This window comes from Diadema antillarum, unplaced genomic scaffold (genome assembly GCF_040938485.1).
Source record: "Diadema antillarum isolate AM-2024a unplaced genomic scaffold, OU_Dant_1.0 seq00000684_RagTag, whole genome shotgun sequence".
NCBI classification, from domain to species: domain Eukaryota; kingdom Metazoa; phylum Echinodermata; class Echinoidea; order Diadematoida; family Diadematidae; genus Diadema; species Diadema antillarum.
In genome coordinates, this window is record NW_027271589.1 from 309,880 (window position 1) to 326,535 (window position 16,656).

At 37.9% G+C, this 16,656-nt stretch overlaps 1 protein-coding gene across 1 annotated transcript in view; it reads left to right on the plus strand.

Annotated features, from left to right (window-relative positions):
• Nucleotides 1-2,230: 2,230 nt before the first annotated feature.
• The window catches only part of LOC139737157 (uncharacterized), a 57,256-nt gene continuing 42,830 nt past the window's right edge, over nucleotides 2,231-16,656 (plus strand). The window contains exon 1 of the mRNA XM_071647834.1: nucleotides 2,231-2,342. Coding sequence (XP_071503935.1) covers nucleotides 2,240-2,342 — 103 coding nt within the window. The 5' untranslated portion in view covers nucleotides 2,231-2,239. The remainder of the gene's footprint in view (nucleotides 2,343-16,656) is intronic.

The window sequence follows — 16,656 nt, forward strand, 5'->3', positions numbered from 1 at the left end:
GGGAGGAAATACTGAGCAACAAGTACTATACAATATGCATGCCGTAGCTGCTCAAAAGATATTGCTTTAATTTTCGTTTGAATGAGGTTAAAGTGGTGCAGCTTGTAAGTTCCGTGGGGAGTTCATTCCAGTACTTAGGTCCAGTGAACATGATAGTTTTTTTCGCAAAAATTGTTCGGGTACGTGGAAGGTGATACGCATAACGTTGGCGGGTTGGATAATCATGAACTGTATAGTTTCTTGTGAACATTTTGGAAAATGCATCTGGTAATTGGCCAGTTGAGAATTGAAACATAAACAGGCAAACGTTGTAAGAAAATAACTCAGGAATTTTCAAAATTTTATTGCTCATAAAAAGTTCATTCGTATGCGATAAGTATCCAGCGTGGTTTACAATTCTAATAGCGCGTTTTTGCACAATAAATAACAAATCGATAAGATTTTTAGAAGCATTTCCCCACGCCAGAATCCAATAATTAAGATAGGGAGATATCAAAGTTGAATATATACTCTGTAGAATATTATATGGAAAATAATAACTAATAATTTCTTTTCTCTCTCCACACTTTTCTACCCAGGTCACTCAGGTTACCTTTCCTTCCTTCCGTGTTCTTCTATACCCCCCACCCCCTTTCTCTTTTTTTATCTTTTCAAATAACTTTCAAGATGTCTGTTCAGGTGTCCAGTTGCATTTCAATACTGAGATTTATTCCGTGCACCGACGTCTTTTTTATTTACTTGTATTTTCGACTAATAATCCTTACCCCCACTCCACCGCATCAGACTAATCCGCAACGGAATTCTAACATTTTGTAACCTTGGGATTTGTTCTGTCAAGTACGGATTAAATTTGCGGATATCGCAAGCCATGCGTGCTAGAAAAAAACATACCTTGAATGATACAATGACAGGAGGGACGGAGGACACTCCAAACAATCTCAACCCATTGGTTGAGGCGAGGTCTTGTCATCTGCCTATTCATTTTGTAGGCTAAAAATGCCTCAGGATATCTGCGGTCCCATACACCTTTATTGATTTTCTTCTGTCTTGCATGTGAGGGATACTAGCTGTGCCATGTAAGTTTGTTTGTTATACGACATGATGTCAACGTGTGTCCCAGCTATGTAACAACACTGTAATCCCTAGCTCCTCCCCTATATGAACTTTGCGTAGACTGAAAAATATTTTTTGTAGTAAATTTGGTATTCTTTGTCCCCTATACTCCAATTAGGCATTATGAGTGCTTTAAAAAATCAGTATATGTATGTATGTATATGTATAATATATATATATATATGCATATGTGTGTGTTCATATATTTATTTGTTGAGATAGTAATGCGCACGTACACCATGTGCATGTTTATTTTACAGCATATGGGACCTACGCTCGACAAGCTTGCTTTTAGGTAGGTTCCTTCATATTCATTAAGCATTCATTTTCAGATTCCAACTTTCATAGATCGACCACCATGTTTTATGATATCATGTTTGCAATATTCTATGTAGGTATGTCTCCTTGCTTGATATCATGTATTATTTGATTTAGTTGTATTTGGTGTATTTATTCATCGAAAAATATGAAAATAAAATTGAAATTGAAATATGGTGACGTATGTAATGATTCTTTTTACATTGTTTGTTTTGACACTGCTGCTGGTATTTGTGTACGTGGACGTAATCAAACGTATTAAATTCTACTCCGCAATAGTATTTCTTATTCACTATTAGACAAGCTTGTAAAACATATTTGAGCAACAAGTACAACCTACATTAGGAAGATGAATTATATAGGTCTGTTGATACGGTTAACTTTGCAGAACTTTCAAACATGGCATTGTGTCGCACCAGGAAGATTTGACAAAAGGATGTAGTGAGTTTTTAATCCTTTACACTGGTGCCTAAAGGTTACGAATGGCATTATGCGCTGGCGGTCGATTGCAAAAAACAGTGACGTAGACAGTGATTGGTGTCAGTCTTTCATACATAGCCACAACAAAGCGCCATCTCTGTTGGCCTTCACGCTCGAGGTCCACGAATCAGTGCACAATTTGAAAGGGTTCACCAGCAGCCCGCAGCGAGCAGCACGCGCCACGCCGGGAAGTCCGTCAGTATTCTCGTCAATCTCTGGAAGTATGTATCGGGGTCGCGCGCTTTCTTCAACCACATTTGGAAAGAAGTGCGTCTGCTAAGTGGTGGTAGTGGAGTGGTACGCGTGACTACCCATTACAGACAGAGTCATGTATCGGCAGGGATTTGTTTACTACTGTTTACTACTTGTTGGGTCTCTCACCCTGTGTGCTTTTCGCCATGGCGCTGGACAATCCACCCCAGCTAACACGAGTGAGTATAAACAGTGCAACTGCTGTTAATTATTTTGAAGGATTAACGTTAATCACCAGCATGGATATCAGACAATTCTTCGATGCTGTCTCTATGACTCATTTGATTTTCAAATCACGATCTCAGCTTGTTAAACTTGCACCGGAAGAAAAAACAAAAAACAAAAACACACACATTGTGCTTTTTTGATATTTCGATGCTCTTTGGAGAGTTCCAGACATATCCGACCCCATATCTATTTCGCGGTGCCCCTGCTTTTTGAAATTTCTGTGCGATCCGCAGTATTGAAGTGCGTGCATGAAACTTTACTTTACTTTTTCATGAACTTCATCTGTGCTTTGCTAGAATGTGTTCACAAGATAGTACACCTGATATCCATATACCACATTGGGGTAACGAAGAATTTGTAAGCTGCTTGGTCAATTTTGGTGTGATCAAAGTGCACTGAAGTGAAACCCCCCCCCCCAAAAAAAAAACAAAAAAACCAAAAAAAAAACCAAAAAAAAAACCAAAAAAAAAAAACCAAATAAATGTGTAGGAGGAACTAAACCTGGAAATCATAAAGAATAACAAGCAAGAAAGAAGGCGTTGTCTTTGTGTATATACGTATATGACGAATAGCATAAAAAAGAGAAATACGGAGACGAAATTACAAGTCTGCGTTGAAACAAAAATGACATTTAGATTTCGATATCATTCCTAAAACGGTTTGATATGCAGCTGAATTCTACTATAGCGATAGAGGTGAACGAACTCCAGGGAGTTACGGCGATTCAAGTATTTCAGCTTGAAACAAACAAACAAATAAACAAACAAACACACGAAATGAAAGCTTCTGGGATATCTATAGTTGCAGCTTAAGTAAACGTTCCTTTTAAAAATTGATCAATGTCCCATTCAGCGTTAGAGAATCTTTGGATGTGCAGCAAAAGGAAAAAAAGGGACACGATTTCTGGTTAAGTTTTCATATTCTTCAACTTAATAATTATACGCATGCACACATAAACACACGCATTCATAGATACTATATACGTGTATATATATATATATATATAATATATATATATATTTATATATTATATACATGTATGCATATATTTAAATGTACTTATGATATCATATGAGTATTGAAAAATATGCTGAGAGTTATTACTTTTTAGGGGTCCAAATAAATCTTGACCTTGTCCAAACCATCGTACCTCCTAAAAGGCACATGATTGTCCTTGTTTTCTTTGGTGATGTTCAGCAGTGTGCTATCATAGCTTCATGCAAGTTCACCTATTATGTCTCTCTCTCTCTCTGCCTAATGCCTCCCAGAGAGGTATACTCTCTAAAAAAGAAAGAGTGAAAATGTTCACTCTTGAAGGAGTGAATTACAGAAAAGAGTGAGTTTTGAGTGAAATTGGAGTGAATTTTGAGTGAAAATATGTATCTATTTATTATTACTCGAAAATCTTGGAGTGATCCCTGAGGTCACTCCAAAATGAGTGAAAATGAACATTTTCAGTCCAAAATCACTCTAATTTCACTTGAAACTCACTCTTTTCTGTTATTCACTTCTTCAAGAGTGAACATTTTCACTCGTTCTTTTTTAGAGAGTATGTGGTAGTACTCACAGGAAGAGAAAAAAAAGAGAGAAAGAGAAAGAGATAGAAGAAAGGAATTGCAATGTCCGGTCTACTTCCGCACCACGGACTCGCGTGTAGTTATGGAGTTTAATTTAGTATAGTTCAGTTTTGTTTTGTTTTGTTTTATTTGGCGTTGATTTGGCTGGCCTCGTTTTGGTGGGAGTTTAAAACAATACAAAAATCTTTGTCCAAGAGAACTCGAATTAAATGGTCAATGTCTAAGGGAGAGACAGACTCGTTATTCCAAGAAAATACGGTTAGCATCCCAAGACAGTTCGATCAAATATTTACGTTTTTTAGTCAACATTGATAAAAAAAGAATAGCCATTTTTTTTTTTTTTGCGGGGGGGGGGTGGTCGAAACAATCATACAAAGACCATAAAAAAACAGCTGCCATCAATGACAACAGTATTTAAGGAATAACCTATTACATAAAAAACGTAGTATAAGCTTTAACCTTTACTACATTAGATATTGTGAGCCTCAATAAAGGTCATAATTTCATGATATCAGGCTTGAATGTGTGGTCGGAATCGGGGTCGAGGGTCGGGTTTATGTGTGTCAAAGCAGATTCACAACCACTCCCACGTATAATGGTTGTCTGCCCTAGCACAAAAATGGTTTGGTAATTACAAACTGAATTTGGCCCCGAGTTTGCTTTTGCTTTGAAAAGGGTCCACATTGTCAAGGTGCATCGAACCTTGAATAAGATAATAAGAAAGTATGCGTATCAGAGTCTCATTGTTTACAACGCAGTTCGACACGCCTAAATTACTTTAGGTCGTATTTGTGTGTTTGTTTTCAAATAAGGACGTACAAGCGGTGGCGCGTCTGCCTCCAGATCCAAAGGACCTGGGTTCGATTCCGGAGTCTTACTGAGCAATGCTGGGTGTAACCATACCGTCAGCTCTATAATAGTAAGAGGCAAAAACACTCTGTCTCAAAATGGACACAAAATGGAGTTCCCGTGTGTAAGAGAGTCACAACTCATGCACGTAAAAGATTCCACTTAATTCATTCATCGTAAAGGGCAGGGTGCTAACCCTTAAAGTGCATGACCACCAACCTATACCTATACCCACACAAAAATAATTCGTCTATCTTAAAGTATAAAGACTGCACTTTAACGGAAGAAGAAGAACCAATCAGAACCCAGCATTACTTTCCTGTGGTGAAGTGCTGTATCCGTTTACTGTAATTTCCTTTACAATATTCATTTCTAGTGTCTCACTCATGAGGAAGAGGGAAAAAAGTCTTTCCTTGAACCTTTTTATTGTTGTTGTTGTTATATAGCGGTTTGTTGTGACAGAATTTTCAAAATCCTCTAACTCTTTGACTGATTCGTAAATTGGAAACTCATTTTAGAAGATTAAAGTTCGTGTTTCGATCTCAGATTGAAATAAAATGTCCTTCTGGTTTTGTGCAGGGGCCCGTTACATAAATAGTGATCGTGAAATTTATCATGTGATTGACGCTATCCCCAAAACTTACGCTCAATCTGCTATCAAATCTATGTTTTAAATCAAGCGTAGGAATCTTTATGAAACAGACTTGCGATCAGTATTGATCTTACGCTCGATATACTGAGTTACGCTCAATAAATCGAGCGTAAGATCAATCGTAAGTTTTTGTCAAACAGGCCCCGGATTTTATAAAGTGAACTATTTCTATTATCTATGTGCAGTGAAATTAAGAATTTCCAATTGAATGAAGACAGGATAATGATTTCCGAAGAGCTATATGTCCTAAGTTTGTTTAGGACCGTTTGCACCTGTAGTAGTAATAGGATGCCAACCACGAGCATTAGGTTTATCCTGCCAGTGTTAAAAGAAAATAAGAACAGAAAGACCAAAAAAAAGTACCAAGGTAAAGAAAAAGATTGGAAATGGGGAAGGAAGAAGAAACCACGTCCCTTGAGTTTCTGTCCAGGTGTTATTAATATGCGTGCCTCGACAATGATGCAGGTACAACTTCCTTTAAAAAGGCTGTGCGTGTCTTCCTGTAGCAACGCACAGGTTACGGTCCAAATCTGGCACAAAGATTTAGTACTACGTTCTGCCCCTGATAAAGTCGTTATACCTGTGCAGCGGGAAAGAATCTAAACAGCATTAACCCCTCCCCCCCCCCTAAAAAAAAGGCAAAAGAAAAAAAATCAACAAAACAACAATCTCAGATCTTTTAGATCGTGAAAGGTTACCCAGACAGTTCATTTAATGTGGTTGCGTTCTTGTCTGCCATGTCTGCAGACAGTAATATAAAAAGATAGCCCTCTGAGTTCTCGGTATAGCCTTATACATCAGTATAGAAAATATACATTTTGAAGGTCGCTGCTATGATTATGATTTGTGCACATCCAATGGGACGCGCTTTGCTTTGTACGCGTAATGAACCCACAAGATTTCTTTGTCCCGTTGTCACTGCCTTACGAAAGATCAAATTACGGAAACTCAACCTCAACATTTAATATACAAGTGTCATAGATAATACCAGCATGTATACCAGCATATAGTGTCGAGATAACCACCTGAAGAAAGTACGACCGCGATCTCCCCTAATGTGCGCTTACAGTGTGTATATCATGGGTTCAACAACTTTGCTAACCTTTAAGGGGTATACGAGTTTGATTGAGTGTTCGGCATTAATCTTAATGTAAAGGTAAGCTGCGTGCACCTATCAATTTGATCTACTCGGGACGCGCAAGATTTATAATTATGTTTATTTATTTATTTGAAAGTCAAAACAAAATATAATTACATTGTTATAAAGATCAAACAAACCACAACTAAAAGCCAGAAGCCATCCCCTGATCACATGTACTACCACAACATAATTGTTATAAGATATTTATGGTTGAATAAATCATAAAAAGCAGTAGGCCTTCATGCTATTTTAGAATCAACTGGCCCGCCTAAAATTTACACTATTCATAGTGGTGGGCCGAAGTCGGTGCTGTTGCGGCTGGGCTCAAAGATAATAATGATGTTGAATTCGGCAATAAACCCTGTAATATACGCTATACTGTTCATGCAGTCTTTCATGTCGTGTAGTTTCCATGGAAGGTGAAATAAGTTTGATACCCATAAGGACGTTTTATCGTGTATTCTTTGAACTTTGCTTCTTTCAGTAACGTGAATATATACATAGTTCTATTTGTGTGAATAACTTTTAAAAAGTGGAACACGTTTACTCGCTGTCTTTACTCCGTAAACACGTAACAGTAAAACGTGTCAGGGAAATGCTGTCTAGATATATATTGTCAGGTTTCATTGCTGTTTGATTTTACAAATGTTTGATTTGTCTGTCTGTATATATATATATATATATATGTATATATATTATATCACTTACAAAATAACCCCCGGATAAGATGGTATCGATTGTATCTTAAACTATATTTGAAATGTTTTGTTATGAAATATAGTCTTGAAAGCACGGTGATCATTTCTTCAAAAACTTGCTGAAAATCTAGATCACACTATAACTAGCCTCAAGGAGTGTGAAAGAAGAGTAGTGTAGCCGGGGGGGGGGGGGGGGGGGGGGGGTCGGGGTGCGGTGAATGGTTACCCCCCCCCTTGCAGCCCCAACCCTGTAACGCTGAGTAGGTGAGTAAGATGGTTGGTTCCCGTTAAAAAAAGTTGGCGTCCAAGCAGGACATACCGACTTTAATATAGCTCAATTGTAGTCAAATATACGTACATCAAAAAAAAAAAAAGGCCTGTTTTATTTGAACCATAGGTCGGTCATATACCTTTGTTATAAAATGAAAAAAAAAACACAACTTGTTCAAATAGATCAATATATTTGCATTTGATCCTTAACTTGGAGGCACATAATTATTAGATGATTACAGCTAAAGATTTCCCCCACTAAAAAGGCAAAATTTTGTTTTTTCTGATTTTGTGGAGATTTGAATTCTATTATCAAGTCATATTAAACAATAGGCAGTAAAGCTTTTATTTGGCTCTTTACTTAGGACATGATGATGACAATTTTTGTAGAAAATCACACGAGAACTTGATAGGAAGGATAGCTGGGGACGGTTGACATTTGACCCTGCAAGGGGCATGAAAAGGGACATTCCCCGTGGGTCGGTCAGCCAACCGCCCCCCCCCCCCCGCAATTATAATCATAATAATACATTTCGTTCCTCGGCTCCTGCAGTATAGAGAATTCATAGCACAGGCTGGATTCCTTTAATGAGCGTTTACATGAGACAAAACGTAATAATGGGAATAGAAGACAAAACACAAGCATTGTGTTGGCAAAAATCTAAGCTATCCAAACAGTATAATTTTGTTATTCTTTCTTTTTTATGTGTATAGAATGAGATCACATATTGACTACCAATTTAGCGCACTTATGAAAATAAGGAAGAGAAACATACGGAGATGAAGTAGAATTAATCAATCTGTCGTTCTCGTGACAACAGCGTTTAATTTCAAACCTGTTTACAATGATCCTGTCGACAGAGAGACTTGACATCGCATCAGTCAGTGTCAAAGTTTTGACGCTTTTAGGCTTTCATCCCCTGTTTGGTCACAGCCTCGTGTAAAGTCAAGAAGTCGTCAGACTTTTCTCTGAAGATGTTTACATCCATGTCCCGATCTGATGTATGGAATGTCTACAAAGCCCTCACGATTAAATCTTCCGCCCCAGATCCCGTTTTGGGGCCTTCTTTGAACTCCATAAACTGCCTGATTCGTCCACTTATGAACATCATCTGTCCGTCTGAGTAGATCTGTATCTTTCCTTTATCTCATAGACTTGGGGGCATATTTTCATCTGGTGTTTTGTCAGATGATTTTTTTTTTCTGACAAGCTATTTTGAGCTATTGAAATCTTTGTATGTGATTTTGCGAAGAGCAAATTTGTCAGAGTGAGAGAGAGAGATAAAAAACCTCTGATAAAACGCTTGATGGAATACCCCCTCCTCCAACTGATCTAGATCAAATGACGATTCAGAATTTGCTCCTGAAATAACGAAACGTAAAGAAATCAAGTGATTAATTACGACCTCAAATTGTTACTGTTTTCATGAAAATGACCTTTGAATTAATTCTATCTAAAGTTATACTTTTACAGGCCACGCTGGTTATCTCTGTTGAAAAAAAGAACAACAACAAACAAACTAAACAGCAACACCGGTGTCAACTACTACAGTTTCATCCAAAACAATGACACAGAAAAGATGTTGTTATTATCGATTGGTAATTTTACTGTGTGATTACCCTTTTGCCATATTGATTTCTCGATCCAAGAGGTGACCGTGAACTAATGAAAGGGAGACACGTCTTTTAATTCTTTTCATCTCTCCTTCATATCTTAAGATAGAATGTGACGCTGAATTCAATTAAAAGAAGAATATGTAAATCTCATGTCCGCATTAGCTGTGCTCACGTTAGCGTATTCCCAATATTGAAATGATGACTCGATTGCTCTTAATACCCTAATTACCAATATGTCGTCATTATGCTAACTATTATTTTATTTGTGATTAAGTTTACTACAATGATAGCGCAACCTAATTGACCCCATCAACATGATCAAGGCAAATGTATGAAAATACCAGTCAAACGTTTTGACTTCCCCTTGAATAAAAGAGAATATGGCTTTAAGAAATTCTCGCGTATGAGCTCCGACATGAACTTTTAAAAATATATAGATCACGTTCCTGTTTGTGTGCCAATCAGCCAATAGGCAGCGATACTATCAATCCAACCTGGGGTGTTTTTTCATAAAGCTGTTCGTAAAGTTACGAACAACTTACGAGCGACTGGTGATCAGTTGTGATGTGCCATACTTACCAGAATGTCAATAATTCAGCTCAAGAACTGATCACCAGTCGCTCGTAAGTCGTTCGTAACTTTACGAACAGCTTTACGAAACAGGGCCCTGGTATCCCAGAATATGTAAGGCGAATCCCTGCCGGAAAGAGAACAGGGTCCCACAGTGTGAAACACAGTGTGAAATCTCTTCATACTATTGAATTCGAGTGTTTTAACATTGAAACACATTGTAAATCATCGATTTCACTGTGTGACATATGAACTGTTCCTTATCGTACATTTTGCATTCAATCTGGCATTGTTGTATATTATTTACTCCCCATATGTATTCTTTTTACAATCGTATCCCAAATTATGCATTAATGCGATGGAATCGTTCATATGATTCGTGGTATATGGCCAAATTTTGTTTTACATTGCATTTAAAACGGAATGCAGAAATAAACTGAACTGATCTCTGAACTGAAACTGAACATAACTACGTATGTGAACAGTATTTGTGACAAACCACACCACAGTGTGAAATCATCTTCATTTCATACTGTTAAACTCGAGCGTATTCGCCGTATTTACACAGCCGACTATGTGACACACTGTGAGTGAACACACTGTGGGACATTGTGGTCTTTCCAGCAGGGATAATATTCGTCTGAGAAGGATCTTTATCAAGATTTCGGTCTGATAATCTATTCTAAAACTTAATCATTTACTTAATTTCGCAAAGTTTACAAATTAAAAAAGGAAATTATTTTGTACTAATCTGGCCATGACAACTTCCGCTGTCGCCCCGCCCAAAAAGAATATGATAACATTGAAAGTTCTCACTATGTGCCAAAAACAAAGCTGGAGGTCATTAATCAAAATCATGCAACCGGCAGAGAAATTTTTATGGCAAACGCAATTAAGCTGAGGTGCATTATTGCCACCGCGAAATCGTAATTTGCCTCCCGTATTATAGGCACATTTTTTTCTTTTTCTTTAACGAAGAATTTTAGTTCGATTTTATCGCTCTATCCTCGTGAATCTTGCAAAGACAGTTTAGCCTTGTGAATAGAGGAAGAGGCTAGAGAAAAGTAATTTGCTGAAGGAGAAATAATTAATACCCTTCACCGAAGACTTATAGGATATCCTCGTATTATAATCAGTTAATAGGGCTCTCCGCAGTCACCCGACTGGAGCGGACATATTATTACACTGGCTGCAACACAAGAGCTGAAAAGAAATAAAGATATAATCCGAGCCGACAATATCACAGTTTTTTTTTTCTTGACTTTCAATAGTGTATGGAATAGATTGATTCTATCACTTTGTGTCTGCGAGGGAGCGGGCGGGGTTTTTGGAAGATGGAGTGAGTTGCAACTTTAATACATCAATCTACTGATAACCATAATGGCATAAAGATGAAAGTAAAAGTGAAAATGATAGTTGTGATAATTATGACAATATCTCGTGTATATTGGTTATCACGAACACAGTGATAACTTTTTATTTAGGCTAATAACAGTATGATATTCTTTACCAAAGTAGCCTCTTTAAAGTGATCGCTGTTTAACCCAGATATCTCCGCCCATTTTAAGTGTATACCACCAACACCTATCCGCCTGCGTGGGTCAAAAGGGACACAGCGGCCAATTGTTTGTTGATTTAAAGAAAGGAAGAAGAGAATGAGAGAGAAAATATCCTGCCTGTGGATATATAGGATTGGTAATCTCAGGGCAGGACTCGAATCCGCAGTTTCTTATGTGTGTGCCCAGTTCAGAGGCTCATCCAAACTACAAAGCAGTTCTTCTGTAGTTATGAGAAACAAACCATTCCGTGAAGTTGTGACACTTCGTATCTGCAGTAAATCTGGAGGCTGTTTCTCAAAGAATTTAAATCAATCTTAAATTACTAGTTTAAAAACAACTTAGAATTATGGTATGCCATTGGTTTTCCTATTTGGTCTAATTTAACATTTTCATGATTCACTTCAAATTGTGCTAAAAATTTACAGAAAAAATGCTTTGTTCTTGATTTTATTTTGTACACCTATACCTGCATGACAAAGTTTCCACAACTTTCGTCTTCATTTGGAAGTTAGAAATAATTGAAGTCACACACAGCATACCATAATTTAAGTCGATCTTAGAATTTCAACTTAAATTCTTCGTGAAACATGCACTCTCCTGAGTATATTCTTCATGCTTCGTCTTTGATCATCCACGATCTGGGCTATAGTATTATGCTTCTTCCCTTCCCCCTCCTTATTTATTTTTTAATTTTTTAACTATGTTCCTTTTTTTTTGTCAAGGCCCATCATGGAACGGGTATGAAGCAACCTCTCTTCCCTTACATATATACACTGTACTGCTGTTTATACTTTGCTTACCTATAGTATGTTGTATACTTACGTGATATATATATATATATATATATATATATATATATATACATATATATGAGTGTGTGTGTGTGTGTGTGTGTGTGTTATGTGTGCATAATCTGGCTAATATCGTATTAGTTAGGTTCATATTTTAACTATATAGTTTATCTGCAAGTCTGCTTGAATTACGCTAACTGCAAGCCCAAGTGAACTTAAACTTTGAAGGCATTAATTACCATTTGCAGATGAAACAAACACTCTGCTTTAGTGATTTAAAATAGTTCTAAAAATGTGAGTTAGGAATAGAAACAACCAATGGAAAAATTTGAATCTGTATAATAGAGGCTAGATATTGTTGAATGTACAAAATGTGAACAATTACAGTTAAAAAAAAATGTTAGAATAAACCGTCTATACAGTTATGGTTTATTGAGGAAAATAGTGACATCTCCTTATATCTTGGGCTTTATTGCAAAATTTTTATATGGTAGGATGTTTGCGCTACAACTGACCTATATACACATATGCATCAACAACTAATGTGATATCTCGAACATTTTTGTAAATCACTGCGCTCTCAATGGTAATAAGTACCTTTAATCGTTTGGGTCCGTGCAAATGCCAAAGTAGTTGCTACTGAGTTACCAATGAATTTTACTCGACGCTTTCGACCACAAGATTTCACGTAGTAAAGTCGTGGGTAGACCGACGGTACATTTCCAGAGCGTCATATAGTTAACAAAATGTGAAGGCAGTTATCGAAGAAGGAACATATCATTTTGCATAATAATGTAATGCGAAACGTACAAGAGACAAAAACACAGTCTTGACTGCAAGAGGTTATCTTTTGGGGCAAACTCCACTTGAAAGTGGATACTTTTTTTCTTTAAAGGGATTGTATAGTTTTGGTTGAGACCTAATATCAGGTTTCTAATATTTTTGGTGAGATAATGAGAAACCTCTTATAAAATATGAAAGAGCATGTAATTCCATGAGGAATTCAACGTTGCAACTGATTGACAAATTGCCCTACATCGACGTAAATAAGCACTGAATTGATCAGTGTTATAGTAGTAGCCATGATGAAAAAATCATGGGCGTACATACTCGAGGAGGATTCGAACCTACGACCTCCTGATTCGAATCCTGTTCGAGTATGTACGCCCATGATTTTTTATCATGGCTACTACTATAACACTGATCAATTCAGTGCTTATTTACGTCGATGTAGGGCAATTTGTCAATCAGTTGCAATGAAGACATCTCGACGGAAGAATTTGTTGAATTTGAAGAATTCAACGTTTATTTGATGAAAACTGGTTTTGAAATGGCTATAGATATCAAAAACAGAGCGATTCTAATAAGGTGTGGGACCCTCCTTTTATTACGATCGCTTTGTTTTACTTTGTTTTTGGATTTTTCAGTCATTCCAAACGCGATTTTCATCACGTAAACTTTGAATACCTCTTAAAATGGTATGCTCTGTACTATTTCATAAGTGTTTTCTTGGTATCTCGCCAAAAGTTAAAGGTCCTATTCTCATCTCCACCAATACTGTACCACCCCTTTAAAGGCAATGGTCTTCTTATAGTTTTTATGGGTTTCTTCACTTAAGCCACGTTGCATATTTTAATGGTAAACAACATAAGGCTGATTTTTCCCCTATCACTTCACTCCCTAACTACCAGCGACGTAAATTGAACAAACAAACAAATCGTTGCTATACATAAAAGCGATACATTTTTGGCAAAAGTTTTCGTTCAACACTGAAAGGAAAGTATATATGTACCCGCTATGGGATTATCCCTAATTACCTAGTAGTCCCCTTTACGGATAGAATGATTTCTAAAGATCACAAATTGATGTGCTTTTTCAGTCGCGTTATAATCATGGACCACTGTTATTGTTACATGAACAGAGTTAGTTACGCGTTGCATCAATTTACATTTCCGGTGGCTACTCACGCAAGTGTAATTTATTGTTCTCGAAATTGGTGGTAATAATCAATATTGGTCGATGACATTTTGGGAAAAGGTGACTCCGACAGAGCGGAATATTTAACTAATGGTCAGGGAGACAAAGGAACCGCATTTAATGGTCACTTCGGTGTGTGTTTGTTGGGGGGGGGGGGGTGAGGGAGGGTTGTACGTAGTGTCGACTGCGCGCACTTAAAATCGCTCCATTAAACTGCTTCTGTACGCCATCGTTAATAGGGTATACATTTCATGTCGCCGCGTAGATACCAGGCTAACGACAAAGGGAAGTTAGTGTATCCTTTTACATCGAAGCTTCATCTCGTGAACTCCTTCACTCGCCGCCCTGGATTCAGTTGTAGCTACTGATACCAGTAGAGAGCCGCACGAGTACCACTTGTGTCGTGCAAGGCATCTTTGTCGGTTAGATCCGGTCACACTCGCTATTTTTTTTTTCTAATATGAGAATTTCCGCACGTACTCAAAAACAGAAATATTGATAAAAGTATTCATGGAACAGGCATGTGTTAAAGAAGCACCGTAATGCTTGTAGAAAAATGGTCCATGTATTTTAGTGCCTGCTTAGTTGGTGCTAGTGATTTCAGCACTTATTTCATCATAGATGCTCATCATTATGTAAGAACGATCCTATGACATAATAGTTATTATTATAGTAACTAATGGGAATTAGGTCAAATGTGATCGCGCATCATAAACCATAAAGTCACCAGACATAGATTTTTAGTAAATGGTTTATTCTGAAAGAGCAGAGTCTAAGCTTTAAAAGGACATATAATTCAATGACAAGTGGACTTTCCAAACACATGTCAATAACGGAAAGAAAGTTATACACACACTGGAAAAGTGTGTTCTTAAGGCCCCCATCTCACTAGGAAGGCGACCATGGCGACCATGGCGATCTGTGACGATTTAACAAATCGTGGCGCGATCGCCGTCCGTCTCAATGTTTTGGCCTCCGAGGCGATTACACTACAGTTTCTCCACGCTCAACCTGCGCTGTATATAGGCGATAGCACCACGATGATAATACGACTCTGCCACGTTGTTGCCGCATTTCCAGGCCGACGAGACTCGCTGCTTCTGCAATCGAACCGACTGTGTTTCGACATTCGTACGCTTATCAAGACCTCGCTACAACAGTGATACGATCGGAGCGACAGTGATACGTTTACGTCGGGCTCATGCTACGATCTCAAGCGATCGGGGTATAAAATGGATTTCATGATTGAATTCCTTCAGGCAGATGTCAGTGTCAAACCAACATCGATATGCAGAATATGGTTTTACCCTTGTATCTTAGCATTCTAGAACACACCAGTTAGAACCTGATGTGAAATTGCACTATCAGTTAAGTCATCCATTCAATTAAAAGGGTAAAATGAGTATAATATTAAAGAACCGGCTTACGAGCAAACTACAAAACGTATCCTACAATGAGACAATTTTATGAAGATATATTTCAAAATATTACGATTGATTCTTACTTTCATTGACTTGCAATGGTATATGACAAACAAACAATTTAATAAACAAAGTGGATAAGTACTGAGTGTACGTTGAAAAATTAATTCTATACGTTTTTCTCCATGTCCACCTTCCTGGTCTGTGCATCACTTTCTGTCGTTCATGGTTGGTTCCTGTTTCGTAATACTGTAAAAAGTGGTAATTTTCATGGGCGATGGGAGCCGCTTTTGATGCGCTTGAGTTACGCTTTGCGCGATGCTTCCCCGTCAAAGCTACGAATGTGGCACTTTTAATGCGCTCGTGAGGCGATGGTGATACGCTCTAAAACCACGGCGATCGGTCGCGACCTCGCTACAGAAGTTTTGGACATGTTCAAAGCTTCCGTAGCGAGGTTGCCGACCATGGCGATGGTGGCGATCCTCCTCGCTTCTGAACCGCTCAAGATACGATGGAGAAGATTTAAAAGCGATCAAGCCACGATCCACCGCGCTTTGTCGATTTTTGATGATCGTAGCGGAATCGCCGTCTATAGATGGGGGTATAAGCTACGGTCACAAAGGTTCGTACGAACGATGCGTTCGTACGAATGTCACTGTTCATGCGAATACTGGAGTTCGGAGAGATTCGTAGATGGGGCACAGATTCTTACGGCCTCTTTACGAATTTCGTACGAACGCTATTTAATTCGCAAGAACAACTCAAAGGTATTAGCCCACATTTGTAAACCTGCAGCAATTGGTCTCATAGTTAGCATGGAGTTTGGGTATGATTGCAGTAACACCTGTGCAAAATTTCGTTCCAATTAGTCCATTACTTTCATAAAAATAAATGAAAATGCACCGTATGCATGCGTATAACGCTCGCTAGCTCCGGTCCACGTACGTACTACATGCATGCGATACATGTGTAAGTTACATGTACGTAGCTAGCCCGCGCTCGTAATTCGATTTTGGGTCGGGTTGACCCGGTTTGAAAATTGATTTGAAAACGATGATTTTCTCTCTTTTATCGAATGGTATAGACAAAGAGCAACAGGTGAGGTATGTTACTGTTATAACTTGTACTTGGAGTCATATTGGA